The following is a 23,730-nucleotide window of genomic DNA, read 5'->3' as shown; positions in this document are numbered from 1 at the left end:
TATAGAACATGATCCTTTGAAACCAAATCTATATCTCTTGATGGAGAATGTCCCAAACACCAAGGTCAAATGGATCTTTTTTATACACTACCTCAGTTGCTTAATCATGCTGCATTTTAATTTGCTTCATATTTTAATGATGACTTTCTTATACCTCTTCTTGTTTTTTTTTTTTTTTTCTGGAGTGCTAGTTGCCTTTTCTTTCTGATGAGAGAAAATACTACCTTCTGTAACATGTCATGAGGATTTTCCTTCATATGATTTGTTGAATTGAGTCCACTTGCTTCTTCTCCTTTTTTTTTTTTTTAAAGATGTTTTTGATGTGGACCATTTTTAAAGTCTTTATTGAATTTGCCACAATATTGCTTCTGTTTTATGTTTTGGTTTTTTGGCCGCGAGGCATGTGACATCCCAGTTCCCCGACCAGGGATCGAACCCTCACCCCCTGCATTGGAAGGCGAAGTCTTAACCACTGGACCACCAGGGAAGTCCCTCCACTTGCTTCTTCAAGGCATTTTGTTTTTTTTTTCCCTCAGAGCCCTCTATCTTCCTATTTCAGTGTTCACTGATTATTGTCTTGACCTGTTGCCCAGCTGTTATTCTGAGTTTGCTTTTCACTGAATTCCTGGGTTGGTTTCACTGTTGCTCATGTCTTTCACTTCCTTGGATTTTTCTTTCCATTTTACTGGGTTAAATCTTCAAATAATGTTTTTCTGAAAGGGCACATGGGAACAAAGCTTACATGTCTGAAATTGTCTTTATTTTGCCCTCATGTATGATTTGTATTTGGATTTAGAATGCTGTATTCAAAATCCTTTTCCCTCAGAACCTTAAAACTTTGCTCCACTGTCTTCTAGTGTCCAGTATAGCAAAAGACAAGGCTAATGCCAATCTAATTCTTGTTTTTTTATTGGTAACATTGTTCTCCTTTCTGCAAGCTATTAGGACCTTTTCTTTACCTGTGAAATTTTACAAGGCTCTAAGGTGAGTTTTTTTTTTTTTTTTGGTAGAAAACTTTATTGTCAAACAGGCAGATCTGCTCACTAATAAGAAAAGAGCTTAAACATCTGAAATTTAGAGACAGAGCATAAAATTTTGAGATACAAAATATTAGAAAGCCATTGTGTTGTACAGTATGTAGCCATTGTGTATGTACAGTATTTTACAGTATGTAAAATGCCACAATATAAATAACAATTAATGTCCAAACTAGAAAAGACCGAAGTCCTTATAAGGTCATCTTCTAAGCAGAAAGGCCAAAGTGAAGATTAAGGACCAGTTCTAAGAGGGTGTAAAACATGGTCTTTGGAAAGCACTGGAGTTCTATTAAGGCACTTTTTTGCATACCTGGGATAAATCCCACTTGGTCATGGTGTATGATTCTTTTTACACATTGTTGGATTTGATTTGTTAATATTTTGTTGATGATTTTACATCTGTGTTTATGAGGGAAATTTGTAGTTTTCTTGTAATGTCGTCTAGTTTTGGTATTAGGGTAATACTGGCTTTATAGAAAGAGTTAGGAAGTATTCCCTCTGCTTCTATATTCTGACAGAGAGTGTAGAGAATTGATACAATTTCTTCCTTAAATATTTGGTAGAATTCATCAATGAATCCCACCTGGGCCTGGTGGTGTCCGTTTTGAAAGGTCATTAATTGTTGATCCAGATTCTTTACTAGAGATTATAGGCCTATTCAGATGATCTGTTTCTTCTTGCATGAGTTTTGGCAGAGTGTATCTTTCAAGGAATTGGTGCATTTCATCTCAGTTATCAAATTTGTGGGTATAGAGTTGTTCGTGGTATTCCTTGATTATCCTTTTTTAAAAAATTTATTTAGGGCTTCCCTGGTGGCGCAGTGGTTGAGAATCTGCCTGCCAATGCAGGGGAAACGGGTTCGAGCCCTGGTTTGGGAAGATCCCACATGCCACGGAGCAGCTGGGCCTGTGAGCCACAACTACTGAGCCTGCGCGTCTGGAGCCTGTGCTCCACAACAAGAGAGGCCGCGATAGTGAGAGCCCCGCGCACCGCGATGAAGAGTGGCCCCTGCTTGCCGCAACTAGAGGAAGCCCTCGCACAGAAACGAAGACCCAACACGGCCAAAATAAATAAATAAATAAATAAATTAATTTAAAAAAATTTATTTATTTATTTACCTATTTATTTTTGGCCGTGTTGGGTCTTCGTTGCTGCACGCTGGCTTTCTCTAGCTGTGGTGAGCAGGGACTACTCTTCATTGCGGTGCGCGGGCTTCTCATTGCAGTGGCTTCTCTTGTTGCGAAGCATGGGCTTTAGACGTGCAGGCTTCAGTAATTGTGGCTTGCGGGCTCTAGAGCGCAGGCTCAGTAGTTGTGGCGCATGGTTTTAGTTGCTCCGCAGCATGTGGGATCTTCCCCGACCAGGGCTTGAAGCCATGTTCCCTGCATTGGCAGGCGGATTCTTAAACACTGCACCACCAGGGAAGTCCCTTGATTATTCTTTTAATGTCTATGGGATCTGTAGTGATGTCTCTTCTTTCATTTCTGATAATGGTAATTTGTGTCCTGTCTTTTTTCCTTATTAGCCTTGCTGCAGGCTTATTGATTTTATTGATCTTTTCAAAGAACCGGCTTTTGGCCTCATTATCTTTTCTCTATTGATTTCCTGTTTTCAGTTTCATTGATTTCTGCTCTAATTTCTAATTTCTTTTCTTCTCCTTACTTTGGAGTTGATTTGCTTTTCTTTTTCTAGTTTCCTAAGGTTGGAGTTTAGATGATTGATTTTAGATCTTTCCTCTTTTCTAATAATGTGCATTCAGTGCTGTAAATTTCCCTCTAAGACCTACTTTTACGGCGTCCCGTAAATTTTGATAAGTTGTGTTTTCATTTTCATTTAACTAAAAAGATTTAAATTTTCTATTGATATTTCTTCTTTGACCCTTGTTTTATTTAGAAGTGTGTTGTTTATGTTATTTTATTATTTATTTATTTGTTTATTTATTTATTGGGCACCCCTCGTGGCTTGTGAGATTTTTTTAGTTCCCCGACCAGAGATTGAACCTGGGCCCTCAGCACTGAGAGCGTGGAGTATTAAGCACTGGACTGCCAGGGAATTCCCAGAAGCGTGTTGTTTAATCTCCAGGTATTTGGGGATTTCCTAGCTATCTTTCTGTTATTAATTTCTAGTTTAATTCCATTGTAGTCTAAGAGCAGACATTGTATGATTTCTATTCTTTTCAATTTTTTATGGTATGTTTTATGGCCCAGAATATGATCTGTTTTTGTGCATCTTTCATGTGAGCTTGAGAAGAATGTGTAATCTGCTGTTGCTAGGTAAGTAGTTTATAGATGCCCATCATATCTAGTTGATTGGTGGTGCTGTTGAGTTCAACTGTGTCCTCACTGACTTTCTGCTTGCTGGATCCATCCATTTCTGATAGTGGGGTATTGAAGACTTTAACTACAATAGTGAATTCATCTATTTTTTCTTGCAGTTCTATCAGTGTTTGCCTCACATATTTGACTTTCTGTTGTTAGGCACATACATGTTAAAGATTGTTATGTCTTCTTGGAGAATTGACCCTTTTATTATTATGTAATATCCTTCTTTATCTCTGATGAATTTCCTTGCTCTGAAGTCTACTCTGTCTGAAGTTAATATAACTATTCCTGCTTTCTTTTGATTAGTTCTAACCTGGTATATCTTTCTCCATCCACTTACTTTTAATCTATATAAGTGTTTATATTTAAAGTAGGTTTCCTAGAGACAACATATAATTGAGTCTGACAACCTCTGTCTTCTAACTGGTGCCTTTAGTCCATTGATGTTCAAGGTGATTATTGATATAGTTGGATTAATACCTGCCATAGTTGTTACTGTTTTCTATTCATTGTCCTTGTTCTTTGTTCCTATTTTTGTCTTCTGCTCTTTTTCTGACTCTTGTGGTTTTAATTGAGCATTTAAAAGAATATATTTATTTTATTTATTTTTATTTTTGGTTGCATGGGGTCTTAGTTGTGGCATGAGGGATCTTTCGTTGCTGCACACAGGCTCTTTGTGCAGCACGAGGGCTACTCTCTAGTTGTGGCATGCGGGCTACTCTCTAGTTGTGGCGTGCGGGCTTCTCTCTAGTTGTGGCACATGGGCTTCTCTCTAGTTGTGGTGCTTAGGGTCCAGAGTGCATGGGCTCTGTAGTTGTGGCATGCGGGCTCTCTAGTTGAGGTGCTTGGGCTCAGTAGTTGTGGCGCGTGGGCTTAGTTGCCCCGCAGCATGTGGGATCTTAGTTCCCTGACCAGGGATGGAACCTGCATCCCCTGCATTGGAAGGTGGAACCTTAACCACTGGACCACCAGGGAAGTCCCTAATTGAGCATTTTATAGATTCCACTTTGTCTCCTTTCTTAGTGTATCAGTTATATTTCTCATTTTACTTTAAGTGGTTGCCCTAGAGTTTTCAGTATGCATTTACAAGCAACTCAAGTCCACTATCAAATAATACCATACTGCTTCATGGGTAGTGCAGGTACCTTATTAATAACAAAATATTCCTAATTCCTCCCTCCTGTCCCTTGATAATTGCTGTATTTTTTTCCTTTTAGTATGTCTTGTAATTTTTGTTGAAAGCTGGACATGATGTACTGGGTAAAACGAACTCCAATAAATAGGCTTTTAGTGGTGTGGGGGTGAGGTGTAGGGGAGGTGAAACATTTTATAGTCCTATGATCCTCAGTCCTTTAGTGAGTCTGTGAACTTCAGAATTGTTTCTTAGTCTTACCCCCAACCCTTAAATTGGATAGAATGGTTAGAGTGGGCTGGAGTTGGGTATGTCCCTTACCTCAGTTTGGTTAGGCTCTTATAGAACCTCGGTAGGTTAGGCTCTGGTAAAACCTCAGTAGGTTAGGCTCTGGTAAAATAGTTTTTCTTGAGGGCAGGCCTTGTTAAGAAGAATGGAATATTCTGGTATTCAGTAGTCCCACCATCCACTGTTTCGCTTTCTGTGGTGTCATTTACCCATGGTCAACCATGATCTGAAAATATTAAATGGAAAATTCCAGAAATAAACAACTTAGCAGTTTGAAATTGTGTGTTGTTCTGAGTAGTGTTGTGAAATCTTGTGCCATCCTGCTGTTTCCCACCCAGGATCCACAACCACTGACATCATTGTAGCTCAATCCACGATCACCCGACACAGATGATCCTTTTTCTGACATGTTGTCAGAAGGTCAGTAGTAGCCTAACGCTACGTCACAATGCCTGCGTCATTCACCTCACTTCATCTCATCACATAGGCCTTTTATCCTTTTACACCATCACGAGAAGAAGAAGGACAGTACACTAATAAGATATTTTGAGAGAGGGACTTCCCTGGTGGTCCAGTGGCTAAGACTCCGTGCTCCCAGTGCAGGGGGCCCGGGTTCGATCCCTGGTTGGAGAGCTAGATCCCACACGCGTGGCTGCAACTAAGACTTCACATGCTGCAACTAAGAGTTTGAATGCTGCAACTGAAAGATCCCACACGCGGCAATGAGGATCCCGCACACCACAACAAAGATCCTGCATGCCGCAACTAAGACCCAGTGCTGCCAAATAAATTAGAAAAAAAAGATATTTTGAGAGAGACCTCATTCACATAACTTTTATTCTAGTATATTATTATAATTGTTCTATTTTATTATTAGTTATTGTTAATTTCTTACCGTGCCTAATTTATAAATTAAACTTTATCATAGGTATATATGTATAGGAAAAAGCGGTATATATAGGGTTTGATGTGACCTACAGTTTCAGGCATCCACTGGGGATCTTGGAAGTATCTCCTGTAGATAAAGGGGGACTACTGTCCTTCAAAATGATTCCTTTTCCCTTTCTCCTTCTGGAAGCACCAAAGGGATTTTTCTCTGATATTTGCTGTGGGAACCTGTAAAACTGGTGAGCTGTGGTTTTTGAAACAATGTCATCTCAAGTAAGTTTTATTAAAATTTAAGCTGAAGCAAGGATTTATTTGTTGACTATAAGGAGATTTATTGTAGCTGTGGTTTCTGTTTGTGTCTTTCTCTTCAGTACTTGGACCATGAGACTGCAGCAGCCACATTCATCGACAGTGGTGGACAGTTTGTTTTCTCCCAGGTGACAGGAATTAGCCGGAATCCTTACTGTGGCTATGAGCACCAGACTCTGTCCAGCCAGGAGCGCCTGGAGGAGGACTCCTTGTTGGCCGCCTTACAGTGGCAGGTGCCTGATGTGGGTCCAGTCCCCTTTTTGAAGAGCACTGACCCTTCTTCCAGCTACTTTGTCATCTTGAACTCTGCAGCCTTCTTCAAGGTGGGAAGCCAGCTAGAGGTGCTGGTTCATGTACAGGATTTTCAAAGAAAGCCCAAGAAGTATGGTGGAGACTACCTGCAGGCCAGAATCCACTCCCCTAAGCTGCAGGCAGGGGCCGTGGGTAGAGTGGTGGACTACCAGAATGGGTTTTACAAGGTCTTTTTTACTCTGCTCTGGCCAGGCAGAGTTAAAGTGTCCATATCTCTGGTCCACCCCAGTGAAGGGATCAGAGTTCTTCAGAACCTACAGGAAGAGAAACCAGACAGGGTCTATTTCAAGAGCCTCTTCCGTTCAGGAAGAATTTCTGAAACTACAGAGTGTAACGTGTGTCTTCCTGGGAGTCTTCCTCTGTGCAACTTTACGGATCTCTATACCGGAGAACCCTGGTTCTGCTTCAAACCAAAGAAGCTCCCTTGCAGTAGCAGAATTAACCATTTCAAGGGCGGATACCTGAAGGGCCTCCTAACTGCTGCAGAGAATGCTTTCTTCCAGAGGTACATGCTCCTTGCTCTAGGGGGTAATTTAATAGGTCCTTTTCCATTGTCTTTGTCCTGCTTAGGAGACTTTCTTGTTTTGGTTATGTGCTTCTTATATCTTTCTGAACTTGGCCCAATTCAGGAGAGGTGGTAAGAAAATAAATATTTATATTTTGTGATTAGCGTGCTTATTTCAGTTCAAATTAATGACCTTAAATTTTTGTTCTTTTACCTTAATATCTTTAACTTCAGAATTGCATAGCATATCTGTATAAGCAAGATCAGTTATTCTCAGAACAGATGAAAAAAATCATCCAAGAACAGGGCTGCTAGAGGTCTTATAGTCAGGCTAGTGTTTTAGCTTCATGTCTAATAAACTGAAAAAAGTTTTAAGTGACATATTATTAGTTGTTAAAATCATATAAACATTTATTGATAGGAAAAAGACTATGAATATGGTAACATTGCTGGATTGATTTAATGATAAGCATGGGAAGCCAGGAATACCACAGCAAACTGTATTTTTGAAGGTTAATAGTTGTTGAAATTATTGCATTCCATATAGTTCTGAAATAAAATAACATTCTTAAGGAATAAAAAGAAAAATAACATAGTCAGAAAGTACAATTATTTGAGAGAATGTAAAACATTTTTTATTTTAAAATGAAATCTATACTTTTAAAATATTCCCCTGGGCTTCCCTGGTGGCGTAGTGGTTAAGAATCCGCCTGCCAATGCAAGGGACATGGGTTCGAGCCCTGGTCCGGGAAGATCCCACATGCTGCGGAGCAACTAAGCCTGTGTGCCACAACTGCTGAGCCTGTGCTCTAGAGCCCATGCTCCACAACAAGAGAAGCCACCACAAAGAGAAGCCCACGCACTGCAACGAAGAGTAGCCCCCGCTCGCGGCAACTAGGGAAAGCCCGCACGCAGCAACAAAGATCTGACGCAGCCAAAAATAAAATAAAAATTAAAAATAAATAAATTTATAAAAAAAAATAATTCCCTTGTAGAGAGGGATCTTTGTTGAGTGTATCTGGGCACTCTAAAACTTTTAATGTTTTATGTCCACTCATTACTTGGTGGGGGAAAAGTTCCTACCATAAGATATGTGGTCTGTAGGAGCTCCTAAAATGAAACTCTGATTTTTTACTTCCTGAGTCAGCTTTTGGTCATAAGTTTCAAGTACATATTTGATGCCATGCTTTTAGAAGGCCAGCAGAGGGAGCACTACTCCCATTGTATTCACTGTACTGTTCTCGAGGGGACTGCCTAGTTTTTTGTGGCTCAGTGTAAAAGGACTTTAGTTTTATTCTTGGATTCAGATCTTAGACACATTATTTATCAATGACTATGAACAGATGATTTTATTTCGTGTACTTTTTGCCTATGTATGAAGACTGTTCAGTTACCCCCTTTTATTTTATTTTATTTTAAATAACTTTTTTTTTTTAAGATTTTTTTTGATGTGGACCATTTTTTAAAGTCTTACTCCCTTTTAGAGTTGTGTTGTCAGTCTACTTAGTGGCTTAGCAAAGAGGAGGAAGCATAGCATGTAATTTACTGAAATTCCACGTGGAAAAAAGTGGGAAAAAGTTTAGAGAATTAAGTTAGTGTAAAATTTAAAATGTTCCTAACACTAAATCCTACCATTAAAATCAAAGAACACCTGTGAATCCAGAAGGATAAAATAATGTCTGCCCCTGCCTTTACTTGCATATCCTGGATGAGGCTGGCTGATGATACTTTGTAGTAAAATCATTAAAAAAGATTCTACTTACCTGGAGGTTTTCCGGGAAAGCGTTTGAGGTGGCATAAGTTTTTGGAAACCAAACATTTGACAGAGTCCTGATACAGATTTTTTTTTGCATTGTTTACTCTGTTAAAAATCTGAAATTTTGCATTAGGCTAACTGAAAAGAAAAAGAGAAAGATTGAAATTGATCATTTGAGGGATCTTTTTTTTTTTTTAATTATTTATTTATTTTTGGCTGTGTTGGGTCTTCGTTTCTGTACGAGGGCTTTCTCTAGCTGCGGCAAGCGGGGGCTACTCTTCATCGCGGTGCGCGGGCCTCTCACTATCGCGGCCTCTTTTGTTGCGGAGCACAGGCTCCAGACGCGCAGGCTCAGTAGTTGTGGCTCACGGGCCCAGTTGCTCCGCGGCATGTGGGATCTTCCCAGACCAGGGCCCGAACCCGTGTCCCCTGCATTGGCAGGCAGATGCTCAACCACTGCGCCACCAGGGAAGCCCCTTGAGGGATCTTTGAGTGTAGTATTTTGAGCTCATGGCCTGATTATGTTAAGCTACGCTCATTTTTACCTCCTTCCTTGGTGGCTGGTAATGTTGCTTAATTCAGAAAAGGATTAAGAAGCTTAGCCTTGGTCTTTGGTTCCCAAATGACAGTTGGACAATTAAGGTGATCTAATCTCTCAAGGAAAAAAAAAAAAGTGTTGGTTTTAGAAAGAACCATAGTACTTTGCTTAAAAGATTCTGATAATAAGAGAATGTCTTTTGAAAGAATGAGCTTATCATATTAAAAGCTTCCCTTTTATTTTAGCATGATTTATACTTTTTTTTTCTTTCTAACTTTGTATTAAAAAAGTTCAGATCTGTAGAAACCCTGCAGGAATAACAAGAGTGAGCACCCATATATCTTTTTTTTTTTTTTGAATTATTGAGGGATCTTGGAGATTGGTTCTTTTTTTTTTTTTTTTTTCACACACACACACTGTATTTTATTTTTACAAGAGATAAATAGACTGACACCAAGCATTGTACATGGATGACCACAACAAAAGCAACAATGATTGCAATTACCAAACATGAAACACACTCATACTATGTCATAATATTGACATTCAGTCCAGTAATCCTCCACTGTAACAGCTCCTTTACTTTGCAGTGAAAATTGATTTGTATATTCTTTGCCTCTGAGTCCTTGTGGGATTTTTTTTTTTTTTAATTCAGACAGAAAGTCACAAAAATTATACTCATCCTCATCAGTTCACTCAGTCCCATGTAATTAATTTTTTTTTTCATCTTGATCTTTTGTTAGCACTTTTATGAGTTCATCAGTTTTTCATATCTTTAACTTAGACTCACCATTGTTATGTTTTGCCGCATTTGCTTTCTCTCTTTCTATGTGTTTATACGTGTGTATTTGTGTATAATTCTTTCCCCTCAGACCATTTGAGAGTAAGGTGCAGGCATCATGGCACTGCACCCCAGGCGTATGCATCTCCTAGGACTTTCTCCAACATATAACCATGACACAGTGATCACACATGGGCCTTTTATCATTGACACAACATTGTTATTTAATATGCAGTCTATATTCAAGTTTATCCAGTTGTCCCAATAATATCCTTTATTGCTATCTCTTTTATTTTAACTGAATCTCTGATCACACACAATCTGTTTAGTTGTCTCTTTAATCTTTTAGTCCAGAAGAGTTCTCTAACTTGTTTTGGTTTTTATGACATTGACAATTTTGATGTTGCTGTTTTTGTAGAATGTTGCCTAATTTGGATTTGCTGCTTTATTGTTTCTGCATGATTAGATTGAGAGTAAACATTTTTACAAGAAAATTACAGTGGTGAAGGTTTCTTCTTTTCCTTACCTTAAAACTTTAAACTAATGAAAGTAGTTTATATGTGCTCTCTTAAAGTCATGTATATTAATTGTCACTTTTATAATCCATGAAATGCTGTTATTCTCTAGCATAGCCCCCTATAATTCCTTCCTTCCTTGTTGTCTGTCTCCCTCATTCATTAGAATGTCAGTGCCATGAAGGAGGAGATGCTGGGTTTTTTTTTGTTTGGCTGCGCCACTTGGCTTGTGGGATCTTAGTTCCCCAACCAGGGATCGAACCTGGGCCCTCGGCAGTGAAAGCGTAGAGTCCTAACCACTGGACCTCCAGGGAATTCCCGATGCTGTGTGCTTTGTTTACTGTTATATCCCTAGCAGCTAGGATAGTGCCTGGCACATAGTAGAAGCTTAAGAATTATTTAAGAACAAATCTGTTTTGAATTGATTTTTGATGAAATGAAATATCATGACTGCAAGTTCCCATATCGAGCTTGGAAAGTTAGCATTTTATTTTTTTGTTTGTTTTTGGTCTAAGTGCAAGAGGCCTACGTATTATGACCCAGTTTCTGGAATAGTTACACCATGTTTTCAGTATACTTCTCCTGGACTCCACTGTCCCCTCCTTCTCAAACAGCCCTCTATCAGATATTTTCTGAGCATGGACTCTAGTCCAGGGCCTGTGCTAAGTACTGAAGATGAAAGATGAATGGGACATAATCCATGTCTTTGAGGAGTACATGTTTTATTAAGGGGAACAGACACTACGGAGCCATAGTAATGATGAACAGAGTACATGCATGAGCACGTATCTGGGGACACATGTCCCCAGGTAGGACTCATCTCAGCTCTGGGCAAGGCCTAAGAAATCTGACATATGACTTAATGCTCCGTAGTCTTGCAGCCTGAAAACTAAGTAGTGACAAAATAGACATTCTCATCAGTGTGAGCCGTTCTCTGAGTCCAAGGGAAGTAAGTAATTCAAACAGAATTTGTCATTTTGGAGTTTGCACTCTAAGGGCGAAGCAGTGAAAAATTAAAAACTTGTTTAATTCTTATTCAGTTTATGTATCCATATAACCTGCTTATTATAATATACCTAGTTTATTAATTATCAATTTTATTGATTAACATTTATAAGAATATTTCATCTTAGTAAAGCTTTGTGAAATCCTGTCCATTTAAAAATTTGCAAATAAAGATACATACTAGAAAATAAATGTTCCTGAATCCTAAGCTTGTACTCTTTTTATTCCTCTTTCAAGTGGTGTCAATATCAAAATGCCAATCAACTCCAGTGGACCTGATTGGGTGACTGTGATTCCCAGGAGTATAAAAGGTAAAAAGGAATGAGCTTGATGATTTGTTGTTTTTCCTGCTAAGTGTGTTGAGGCTCTGTAGTTACACTGATGTTACAAAGCCCTTTTTTTTTTTCCTTTTTAATATGCCCTGGTTACTGCTGGGCACAGTTTTAACTGTGTTTTAACAAACGTTCCAGGTGATTCTGATCCATTGGTATAGGATATTATTAAGAGTAAAAGAATGAAATTTAGAAGAGTAAATGTATGTGTTTTGTTTTTGCAGAATAGGTATAGTGAGCTATAGTGACTTGTAGAAAGAAAGGATGAACATTATTAAGGAGCTTATGCAGATGGAAGGTGATCACTCCTTGGCCTTTTGGCCAATATCAGGTGCAGATGGCAGACGAGGTCCTTTTAGCTGTTGAAAGCATGTATGTAGTATCCTACAGAGCAGATAGTGCAAACACCAACGCCACAGGGATGAGGTATATAACACATATGAACCCACCAGTGTGGGTATTGACCATATGCATGCCTTGTGTAAATGGTGGGGAAGGAACTGCAGAGCAAGGGCCATCTAAAGGGAGCAGCCTCTCAGTTCCTACACATTGTTGCTATGCAAAAATGTAGACCCAGCACAGCCAGATCTATAGATTTTTTTCATGAAAACCCAAAAGTCAATTTTTGAATGTTAATATCTCCAGATCTCAAAACACGGCATCCAGTTAAAAACTGTAAAACTATCGTGTGGGCTAAATAAAATTTGAGGCCCAGATGCAGGCAGGACACTGTCAGTCTGTATCTCTGGTGTTCACTGTCACGTGCCACAAGAAATCCCAATCTTTTCCTAGGAAAGAGCTGTATTTGATTTACTTGAACCCAGTGAGTTACTAATTTTAGAGGGTACATATGCGAAACATCGTTAATAGAAATTGCTTACCTTTTATCTGCCTGGCCCTCAACCCCACAGCTGAGATATCAGTAAACATGGGATCACCCAGTAGTGCTGAACACCTCATATGCTCACATCTGACACCTCCGGAGGCCCCGTCCCACTACCAAATCTATCCCCCTCTTCCACAGCCCTGGTTGTCTGGCTCACCCACCTTGTGATGTCCCTGGCTGTCCAGTGGGATGGTCAGTGGGAGGAGCTTTGGATGGTTTACTTGCACCTGACAGGTCTTTGGATTCAGCCAGGAAGTGGTTGTGGGTTTGTGATGTACTATTCTGTTTAGAGAGAAGAAAGATTCAGTAACTAGTGGGGCTTTTGATGGATTTTTAGAGGAAGAAAGAAACCATGAATCGGTAGGAGCAGGGTAGCCTGGCTTTGATAAAACTGACTCGGAGCAGGTAAATAATTTGAAAGAAAAGAGAAGGACAATTACTTTATAAATCAACGAAGTCCGGCTTGGGGGAACTTCACCTAAATTCACCTTAGTGACCAGCAGGGGGCACTCAAAGATCCTAAACGAAGGGCTCACATTCTTCTTTAATTCCTTCCTTCTTCCCTCCCTCCCTGCCTTCCTCTCTTAATTCCTTCATTCCCTTTGTCCTCTTTTTAAAATCTTTTGTTTTCAGATAATTTTAGACTTAAGGAAGAGTTGTGGAAATAGTACAAAGTTCCCATATAGCCTTCACCAAGTTTCCCTTATGCTAATTTCTGATTAATTGATTGATTGATTGGCTGTGCAGAGTCTTCATTGTGGCATGCGGGCTCTCTAGTTGCGGTATGTGGGATCTTAGTTCCTGACCAGGGATCGAACCCAGGCCCCCTGCACTGGGAGTGTGGAGTCTTAACCGCTGGACCACCAGGGAAGTCCCCCCTTATGCTAACTTCTTAAGAAATCACAGAACACTTATCAGAACCAAGAATTTAACATCCATATAATGTTATTAACTAAACTATAGAGTTTATTTGGATTTCATCAGTTTTTCCACTAATGTCCTTTTTTGTTCCAGAATCCAGTGCCGATCTCACATTGCATTTAGTTGCATGTTTCCTTAGTCTTCCCTCTGTGACAGATCCTCAGGCTCTTATTGTCTTCCATGACTTTGACACTTTTGAAGAGCATTGGTCAGATGGTTTTTAAAATCTCTCTAAACTTGGGTTTGTCTAGTGTTTTCTTTTAATTGGAATGAGGTTATGCATTTTTGGAAAGAATAGGACAGAAATGATGTTGTATCCTTTTGAGGGGATACATGATGTCGATACGTATTGCTAACAATGTTAACCTTGATCACTTGGTTAAAGTGGTGTCTACCCCGGTTTTCCACTGCAAACTAATTATTTTTCTTTCTTTCTTTGATGAGGGATCGAACCCTGGCCCTTGGCAGTGAAAGCATGGAGTCCTAACCACTGGACTGCCAGGGAATTCCCTAAACTAATTATTTTTATCTTTGTATTTACTCAATATTCTGGGGAGGTACTTTAAGACTGTGGTAGGCTGAATAATGGCCCCTAAAGATATCCAGATCCTAATCCCTTGAATTGGTGAATGTTACCTTATATGGCAAAAGAAACTTTACAAATGTGATTAAGTTAAGAGTTTTGAGCTGGGGGGAGATTATCTGGATTATCTGAGTGGGCACTAAATGCAATCACAAGTGTCCTTTTAGGAGGGAGGCAGAGGGAGATTTCATACAGAAGACAGAAAGCCATGTGAAGATGGAAGCAGAGAGAGATTTGAAGATGCCATGACATTGGCTTTAGAAATGGAGAAGGGGGCCATGAGCCAAAGAATATAGCTCTAGAAAAGGCAAGGGAACAAATTCTTCCCTAGCTCCTCCAGAGAGAGCGTGACTCTGCTAACACCTTGGTGTTGGCCCAGCGATACTGATTTTGGACTCCTGGCCTCAGAACTGTAAGAGAATAAAGTTGTGTTTTAAGCCACTAAATTTGTGGTAATTTGTTATAGCAGCTACAGGAAACTAATACAGAGACTATGTAAACATTCTGTTTCTGCTTAAACTTTCATCTACTAATTTTAGCATTCATCATTCGATCTTCCCTGCAGCAGTTATTTCTGTGGTGTTCTAATGGTGACTTGCTGTATCTCTCATTTTTAAGACATTTATTAATTGAAATTTTTCTGTAAGGAAGAGTTGTCCCTTCTTCACCGTTAATTTAATTTTATCAGTATAGACTCCTGACTATTTCATTCTTTGGATTATAATCCAATTCAGTTATTCAAATTGTTCCACTTTTGGTAGTTGAGAACTTTTTTAGTTTGGCTTCTGTGCCCTTTTGACATACTCTCATTCTTTTAATTAATTAACTTATTTTTTTTGAGCACTTCCTTACTTTACGGTACCACAGGATATTTCAGGTCCATCTTATATTTTCTTTGCCCAGGCCTTGGAAGTGTTCATAATATTTACACTTATATTATTTCACTTATGAATCCTATATTTTGAAGGTTTTGTTTTCCCTATGACATTTCATAATTTATATATTAGTTAATTGATTTTCGTACAAGGTAAAACTCTTCTCAGGTGCATATTTAGAGTCTGGTTGACTGCTTGAGATTGCCAGTGCTACCCCCGTGCATGCATAATTCCAGTCAAAAGCAAAGAAACACAGCTTTCAATTAGACTAGACTATCTTATCAAGGGCAAGCATCTGGTTTCTGACAGGCTTTTCCAGTGTCAGAATTCCTACTGAACTTTTATAAGCATCTGCACTGTGGTCCTCAGACCATTATAGCCTAATGGTTTGGGACCTTGATGGCTTCTAACCTCATCAGAAACTAAACTAGAGCTCATATTTTTGGGGGAGTTTACTGAAAGTTTAGGATAGGACTAGATTTAATAGCAATAGAATAAATATCAACATCTTTATAGCTTTTTACTGTTTTCTCTGTTTATTGAAATTTATCTTATATGCAATAGAGCACACAGATCATAAGCATACAGTACGATGGAGTTTTACATGTGTACATATCTTTGTAGGGTGAATTCTAAGATGACTCCCAGTGATTCATGCCCTTATATAAACCCTTCCCTTCAATTATATGACAAAGTTGACTTTAAAAAAAGAGAGATTTTCCTGGGTGGATCTGACCTAACCAGATAAGTCCTTAACAGGGACCAGGTTCTTCCAGAAGAAAGAGATTGAAAGTGTGAGAAGGATTCCATGTGAGGGAGATTCTTCATTGCTGGCTTTAAAGATGAAGGTGGCCATGGGGCAGGGAATGTAGGCAGCTTCTAGGAGCTGAAGGGCATTCCCTGGCTGACGACCAGCAAGGAAATGAGAAACTCAATCTTATAACCACAAGGAACTGAATTTGGCCAACAACTTGAACAAACTTGGAAGCAGATTTTTCTCCAGAGCCTTCAGAAAGGAACACAGCCCTGCTAACATCCTGATTTCCACCTGTGAGATCCTGAGCAGAGAACCTAGCCATACCAGGCCCTAGATTCCTGACATGCAGAACTGTGGGAAAATAAATGCCCCTTGTTTTTAAGCCGTCAAGTTTGTGGTGATTTGTTACACAGCAATAGAAAACTAATTAACTGCCACCCAGATCAAGATATAGAATGTTTACAGCGTATAGAACATTTCCAGTGTTCTAGTATGGCCCCTTATTGTGACAACTGCACTTTCACACTATTACAGTATCGAACTTTCACAACAGCCCTTCAGAATAACTAGTAGTTTGTCCCTTTTATAGATAATGAAACCAAGGTCCAGGTCCAGTTAACTTAGGAAATCAAGGACTCACATCCTACACATAACATCCAGCAAACTGATATCATTTGGGGAAAGGAACCCCACAGCCATTTAAATAATAAATGTAGGTCTCTGTAAATGGTCCGATCTCTGCTACCTCCTGTCTCCTCAACTCTCTGAGAAACTTTGGCAAGTCACTCTGACTTGCTTTCTTCACCTCTAAAAGGTATTTGGACTAGCTATTCTCTGAGGTCCCTTTCAACATTCTCTGAATCTACAGGTATTTCTACCGTACATAGCATTTTCATCTTTCCTTTGTAAAATGCTTAGCTTTTAGGGGACTAAAATAGAACGGAAAAAAATCAATTTCCCAAGGTTTTGTGGGGGGAAACTCAAACCAGTATGGTGGCTGGGTAGCTTGGACCTCTTCACGTTCCCAGCACTGGACGGGGCATGCCCAGAGCTTGGCAGGCTGTCCTCACTCCTTACCTCCCCGAGGTAGTCCCCGGGCACTCCTGTGCCCATGTTCCCCGGTCAGGGAATTGTTTGCCTCCATTTCTTCTCTGACGTGTCTTTCCTTCCCCTCATGAACCATGTTCGTCCTTTGGCCAGCCTTTTACTCTTCTTACTTCTAACTCCATGCCAGAAAATTAAGGGACCTGTGTTCACACATGCGCGCACACCTCCCACCCTTAATTCACACAGTATCCCTCTCATCCAGCTCTTTCTAGATCATTTAGGAAAATTTATCTCTGCCTTTTTCTCTCTCATTTTGTCCCATTTGTGGTCCAAATAGCCCTTATTATGGCTAATGAATGACACGGGATGATGCCCTTTGGAGGAAAATGTAAGCTGTGGGCTTTTAAAGAGAAGCCAGGACATTTTAGAGAAGCAGGGACCTTACTTGCAAATAATCAAAACTGTCCCTCCTGATTTTGCATAAAGATCTTTATATCTGCTCTTACAATCGCCTCCCTGTAAACTTCCTTCACTGTCAATGTTCAAGACAACCATAAAATTGAGTAATACCTCATGTTTGTTTTTTTAATTATTTTCATTCCACTTGTACAGTACATTAAGAGTTATATTATTGATTTAAGGGGCTTTCATATCTCAGGTATCTTATGTGAAAATGCATTCTGAGCTCCAAGCAACACTGACTTTTTAAACAACTTCAGACTGCTTGAAATCATATTAGTCAGGAAATGTTTTTGTCCCAGTTGACCATAAGAGGGCAATGTAGGTAAACACATTTCACTTTAAAAATATGTTCCGTTATCTAGCGCTGAATGTTTAAAGAATTAATGTCAGGTTCACTAATTGATTTGCTTTGCTTGACTTAACTCTCATAGTAAGTGTAATTAACATTTGAATGGAAATGGTAATTGTTTCCTGTGTGATATACCCGTTTCTTTATGACCCTTATTGTGACTTCAAAATCACTTTTAATTCCCATTCCAGTAAATGTTTTCTTTGGGCCCCAGGTGTCTGCTCAGGAGCTCTCTGGACTGTGCAGCCTTGATGTGATGATACAGTGAGGAGCTTTGGGCAAGGTGTGGTGACATGGTAAAGCCACACGTGGTAGCATGTTGAGAAATTGCTTTTGAATAAACCAAACAAGTGTTTACCCTAACCCCCATTTTTCTTTGATAATCACATTGGCCAAAAGAGCATTTAAAATTCTGTTTACTTTTCAGTTTAGACCCTGAACCTGCAAAGCATTAGCAGATACCTAAGAAAAAAGATTAAGTGTGCACTGTCAAATAGGGCATCTTCTTTGAAGGGAATAAAACCAAAATAATTTTTTTTCTTTTTTTTTTTTTTTAACATCTTTATTGGAGTATAATTGCTTTACAACGGTGTGTTAGTTTCTTCTTTATAACAAAGTGAATCAGCTATACATATACATATATCCCCATATCTCCTCCCTCTTGCATCTCCCTCCCACCCTCCCTATCCCACCACTCTAGGTGGACACAACACACCAAGCTGATCTCCCTGTGCTATGCGGCTGCTTCCCAATAGCTATCTATTTTACATTTGGTAGTGTACATATGTCCATACCACTCTCTCACTTTGTCTCAGCTTACTCTTCCCCCTTCCCATGTCTGCAAGTCCATTCTCTGCGTCTGTGTCTTTATTCCTGTCCGGCCCCTAGGTTCTTCAGAACCATTATTTTTATTTTTATTTTTAGAATCCATATATATGTGTTAGCATACAGTATTTGTTTTTCTCTTTCTGACTTACTTCACTCTGTATGACAGACTCTAGGTCCATCCACCTCACTACAAGTAACTCAATTTTGTTTCTTTATATGGCTGAGTAATATTCCATTGTATGTATGTGCCACATCTTCTTTATCCATTCATCTGTTGATGGACACTTAAGTTGCTTCCATGTCCTGGCTATTGTAAATAGAGCTGCAATAAACCTTGTGGTACATGACTCTTTTTGAATTATAGTTTTCTCAGGGTATATGCCCAGTAGTGGGATTGCTGGGTCATATGGTAGTTCAATTTTTAGCTTTTTAAGGAACCTCCATACTGTTCTCCATAGTGGCTGTATCAATTTACATTACCACCAACAGTGCAAGAGGGTTCCCTTTTCTCCACACCCTCTTCAGCATTTATTGTTTGTAGATTTTTTGACGATGGCCCTTCTGACTGGTGTGAGGTGATACCTCCTTGCAGTTTTGATTTGCATTTCTCTAATGATTAGTGATGTTGAGCATTCTTTCATGTGTTTGTTGGCAATCTGTATATCTTTTTTGGAAAAATGTCTATTTAGGTCTTCTGACAATTTTTTGATTGGGTTTTTTGTTTTTTTAATATTTGAGCTGCATGAGCTGTTTATATATTTTAGAGATTAATCCTTTGTCAGTTGTTTCATTTGCAAATATTTTCTCCCATTCAGAGGGTTGTCTTTTCGTCTTCTTTATAGTTTCCTTTGCTGTGCAAAAGCTTTTAAGTTTCATTAGGTCCCATTTGTTTATTTTTGTTTTTATTTCCATTTCTCTAGGAGGTGGGTCAAAAAGGATCCTGCTGTGATTTATGTCATAGAGTGCTCTGCCTATGTTTTCCTCTAAGAGTTTTATAGTGTCTGGCCTTACATTTAGGTCTTTAATCCATTTTGAGTTTATTTTTGTGTATGGTGTTAGGGAGTGTTCTAATTTCATTCTTTTACATGTAGCTGTCCAGTTTTCCCAGCACCACTTATTGAAGAGGCTGTCTTTTCTCCACTGTATATGCTTGCCTCCTTTATCAAAGATAAGGTGACCATATGTGCGTGGGTTTATCTCTGGACTTTCTATCCTGTTCCGTTGATCTATGTCTCTGTTTTTGTGCCAGTACCAAACTGTCTTGATTACTGTAGCTTTGTAGTACAGTCTGAAGTCTGGGAGCCTGATTCCTCCAGCTCCATTTTTCTTTCTCAAGATTGCTTTGGCTATTCGGGGTCTTTTGTGTTTCCATACAAATTGTGAAATTTTTTTTCTAGTTCTGTGGAAAATACCAGTGGTAGTTTGATAGGGATTGCATTGAATCTGTAGATTGCTTTGGGTAGTAGAGTCATTTTCACAATGTTGATTCTTGCAGTCCAAGAACATGGTATATCTCTCCATCTATTTGTATCATCTTTAATTTCTTTCATCAGTGTCTTGTAGTTTTCTGCATACAGGTCTTTTGTCTCCTTAGGTAGGTTTATTCCTAGGTATTTTATTCTTTTCGTTGCAATGGTAAATGGGAATGTTTCCTTAATTTCTCTTTCAGATTTTTCATCCTTAGTATATAGGAATGCAAGAGATTTCTGTGCTTTAATTTTGTATCCTGCTACTTTACCAAATTCATTTATTAGCTCTAGTCTTTTTCTGGTACCATCATTAGGATTCTCTATGAATACTATCATGTCATCTGCAAATAGGGACAGCTTTACTTCTTACTTCTTCTTTTCCAATTTGGATTCCTTTTATTTCTTTTTCTTCTATGATTGCTGTGGCTAAAACTTCCAAAACTATGTTGAATAGTAGTGGTGAGAGTGGACAACCTTGTCTTGTTCCTGATCTTAGAGGAAATGATTTCAGTTTTTCACTATTGAGAATGATGTTAGCTGTGGGTTCGTCATATATGGCCTTTATTATGTTGAGGTAAGTTCCCTCTATGCCTACTTTCTGGAGGGTTTTTATCGTAAATGGGTGCTGAATTTTGTCCAAAGCTTTTTCTGCATCTATTGAGATGATCATATGGTTTTTCTCCTTCAATTTGTTAATATGGTTTATCACATTGATTGATTGGTTGATTGATTGATTTTGGCTGTGTTGGGTTTTTGTTGCTGGGCATGGGCTTTCTCTAGTTGGGGTGAGCGGGGGCTACTCTTTGTTGTGGTGTGCGGGCTTCTCATTGCGGTGGCTTCTCTTGTTGCGGAGCATGGGCTCTAGGTGCGTGGGCTTCAGTAGTTGTGGCATGCAGGCTCAGTAGTTGTGGCTCATGGGCTCTAGAGTGCAGGCTCAGTAGTTGTGATGCACAGGCTTAGTTGCTCCGTGGCATGTGGGATCTTCCCGGACCAAGGCTCGAACCTGTGTCCCCTGCATTGGCAGGCAGATTCTTAACCAGTGGGCCACCAGGGAAGTCCCTATCACATTGACTGATTTGCGTATATTGAAGAATCCTTTCATTCCTGGGATAAACCCCACTTAGTCATGGTGTGTGATCCTTTTAATGTGCTGTTGGGTTCTGTTTGCGAGTATTTTGTTGAGGATTTTTGCATCTATGTTCATCAGTGATATTGGCCTGTAGTTTTCTTTTTTGTGACATCTTTGTTTGGTTTTGGTATCAGGGTGATCGTGGCCTCATAGAATGAGTTTGGGAGTGTTCCTCCCTCTGCTATATTTTGGAAGAGTTTGAGAAGGATAGGTGTTAGCTCTTCTCTAAATGTTTGATAGAATTCGCCTGTGTAGCCATCTCGTCCTGGGCTTTTGTTTGTTGGAAGATTTTAATCACAGTCTCAATTTCAGTGCTTGTGATTGGTCTGTTTATATTTTCTATTTCTTCCTGGTTCAGTCTCGGAAGGTTGTGCTTTTTTAAGAATTTGTGCATTTCTTCCAGGTTGTCCATTTTATTGGCATATAGTTGCTTGTAGTAATCTCTCATGATTCTTTGTATTTCTGCAGTGTCAGTTGTTACTTCTCCTTTTTCATTCCTAATTCTGTTGATTTGAGTCTTCTCCCTTTTTTTCTTTCTTTTTTTAAATTTATTTATTTATTTATTTATTTTTGGCTGTGTTGGGTCTTCGTTTCTGTGTGAGGGCTTTCTCCAGTTGCGGCGATCGGGGGCCACTCTTCATCGCGGTGCGCGGGCCTCTCACTGTCACGGCCTCTCTTGTTGCGGAGCACAGGCTCCAGACGCGCAGGCTCAGTAGTTGTGGCTCACGGGCTTAGTTGCTCCGCGGCATGTGGGATCTTCCCAGACTAGGGCTCGAACCCGTGTCCCCTGCATTGGCAGGCAGATTCTCAACCACTGCGCCACCAGGGAAGCCCCTCCCTTTTTTTCTTGATGAGTCTGGCTAATGGTTTATTAATTTTGTTTGTCTTCTCAAAGAACCAGCTTTTAGTTTTACTGATCTTTGATATTCTTTCCTTCATTTCTTTTTCATTTTTTTCTGATCTGATCTTTAAGATTTCTTTCCTTCTGCTAACTTTGGGGTTTTTTTTTGTTCTGCTTTCTCTAATTGCTTTACGTGTAAGGTTAGGTTGTTTATTTGAGATGTTTCTTGTTTCTTGAGGTAGGATTGTATTGCTATAAACTTCCTTCTTAGAACTGCTTTTGCTGCATCCCATAGGTTTTGGGTCATCGTGTTTTCATAGTCATTTGTTTCTAGGTAGTTTTTGATTTCCTCTTTGATTTCTTCAGTGATCTCTTGGTTATTAAGTTGTGTACTGTTTAGCCTCCATGTGTTTGTATTTTTTACAGATTTTTTCCTGTAATTAATAGGTAGTCTGATAGCGTTGTGGTCAGAAAAGATACTTGGTACAATTTCAATTTTCTTAAATTTACCAAGGCTTGATTTGTGAGCCAAGATAGGATCTGTCCTGGAGAATGTTCCATTAGCACTTGAGAAGAATGTGTATTCTGTTGTTTTTGGATGGAATGTCCTATAAATATCAATTAAGTCCATCTTGTTTAATGTATCATTTAAAGCTTGTGTTTCCTTATTTATTTTCATTTTGGATGATCTCTCCATTGGTGAAAGTGGAGTGTTAAACTCCACTACTATGATTGTGTTACTGTCGATTTCCTCTTTTATGGCTGTTAGCATTTGCCTTATGTATTGAGGTGCTCCTATGTTGGGTGCATACATATTTACAATTGTTATATCTTCTCCTTGGTTTGACCCCTTGATCATTATGTAGCGTCCTTCTTTGTCTCTTGTAATAGTCTTTATTTTAAAGTCTATTTTGTCTGATATGAGAATTGCTACTCCAACTTTTTTTTTATTTCCATTGACATGGAATATCTTTTTCCATCCCCTCACTTTCATTCTGTATGTGTCCCTAGGTCTGAAGTGGGTCTCTTGTAGACAGCATATATACGGGTCTTGTTTCTGTATCCATTCAGCCAGTCTATGTGTTTTGGTTGGAGCATTTAATCCATTTACATTTAAGGTAATTATCGATATATATGTTTCTATTACCATTGTCTTAACTGTTTTGGGTTTGTTTTTGTAGGTCTTTTCCTTGACTTGTGTTTCCTGCCTAGAGAAGTTCCTTTAGCATTTGTTGTAAAGCTGGTTTGGTGGTGCTGAATTTTCTTAGCTTTTGCTTGTCTGTAAAGGTTTTAATTTCTCTGTCGAATCTGAATGAGATCCTTGCTGGGTAGAGTAGTCTTGGATGTAGGTTTTCCCCTTATATCACTTTAAGTATGTCCTGCCACTCCCTTCTGCCTTGCAGAGTTTCTGCTGAAAGATCAGCTGTTAACCTTATGGGGATTCCCTTGTATGTTATTTGTTGTTTTTCCCTTGCTGCTTTTAATATTGTTTCTTTGTATTTAATTTTTGATAGTTTGATTAACATGTGTCTTGGCATGTTTCTCCTTGGATTTATCCTGTATGGGACTCTCTGTGCTTCCTGGACTTGATCGACTATTTCCTTTCCCATATTAGGGAAGTTTTTAACTATAATCTCTTTAAATATTTTCTCAGTCCCTTTGTTTTTCTCTTCTTCTTCTGGGACCCCTATATTTCGAATGTTGGTGCGTTTACTGTTGTCCCAGAGGTCTCTAAGACTGTCCTCAATTCTTTTCATTCTTTTTTCTTTATTCTGCTGTGCAGTAGTTATTTCCACTATTTTATCTTCCAGGTCACTTATCCATTCTCCTGTCTCAGTTATTCTGCTATTGATTCCTTCTAGAG

The 23,730-nt window shown here is 39.1% G+C and overlaps 2 protein-coding genes across 3 annotated transcripts in view; one reads left to right on the top strand and one right to left on the bottom strand.

Moving 5' to 3' along the window:
• RPL24 (ribosomal protein L24) overlaps positions 1-23,730 on the bottom strand; it is a 142,814-nt gene that overhangs the window by 87,003 nt on the left and 32,081 nt on the right. The window lies entirely within an intron of this gene.
• NXPE3 (neurexophilin and PC-esterase domain family member 3) overlaps positions 1-23,730 on the top strand; it is a 54,216-nt gene that overhangs the window by 21,983 nt on the left and 8,503 nt on the right. For both annotated transcript variants that reach the window (XM_068546829.1, XM_068546828.1), the window contains exons 4-5: positions 6,038-6,792; positions 11,625-11,698. In XM_068546829.1, the coding sequence (XP_068402930.1) occupies positions 6,038-6,792; positions 11,625-11,698 (829 nt within the window). The remainder of the gene's footprint in view (positions 1-6,037; positions 6,793-11,624; positions 11,699-23,730) is intronic.

Source organism: Eschrichtius robustus, chromosome 6 (genome assembly GCF_028021215.1).
Source record: "Eschrichtius robustus isolate mEscRob2 chromosome 6, mEscRob2.pri, whole genome shotgun sequence".
In the NCBI taxonomy this organism is placed as follows: Eukaryota; Metazoa; Chordata; class Mammalia; order Artiodactyla; family Eschrichtiidae; genus Eschrichtius; species Eschrichtius robustus.
This window is presented reverse-complemented; position numbering and strand designations above follow the sequence as displayed.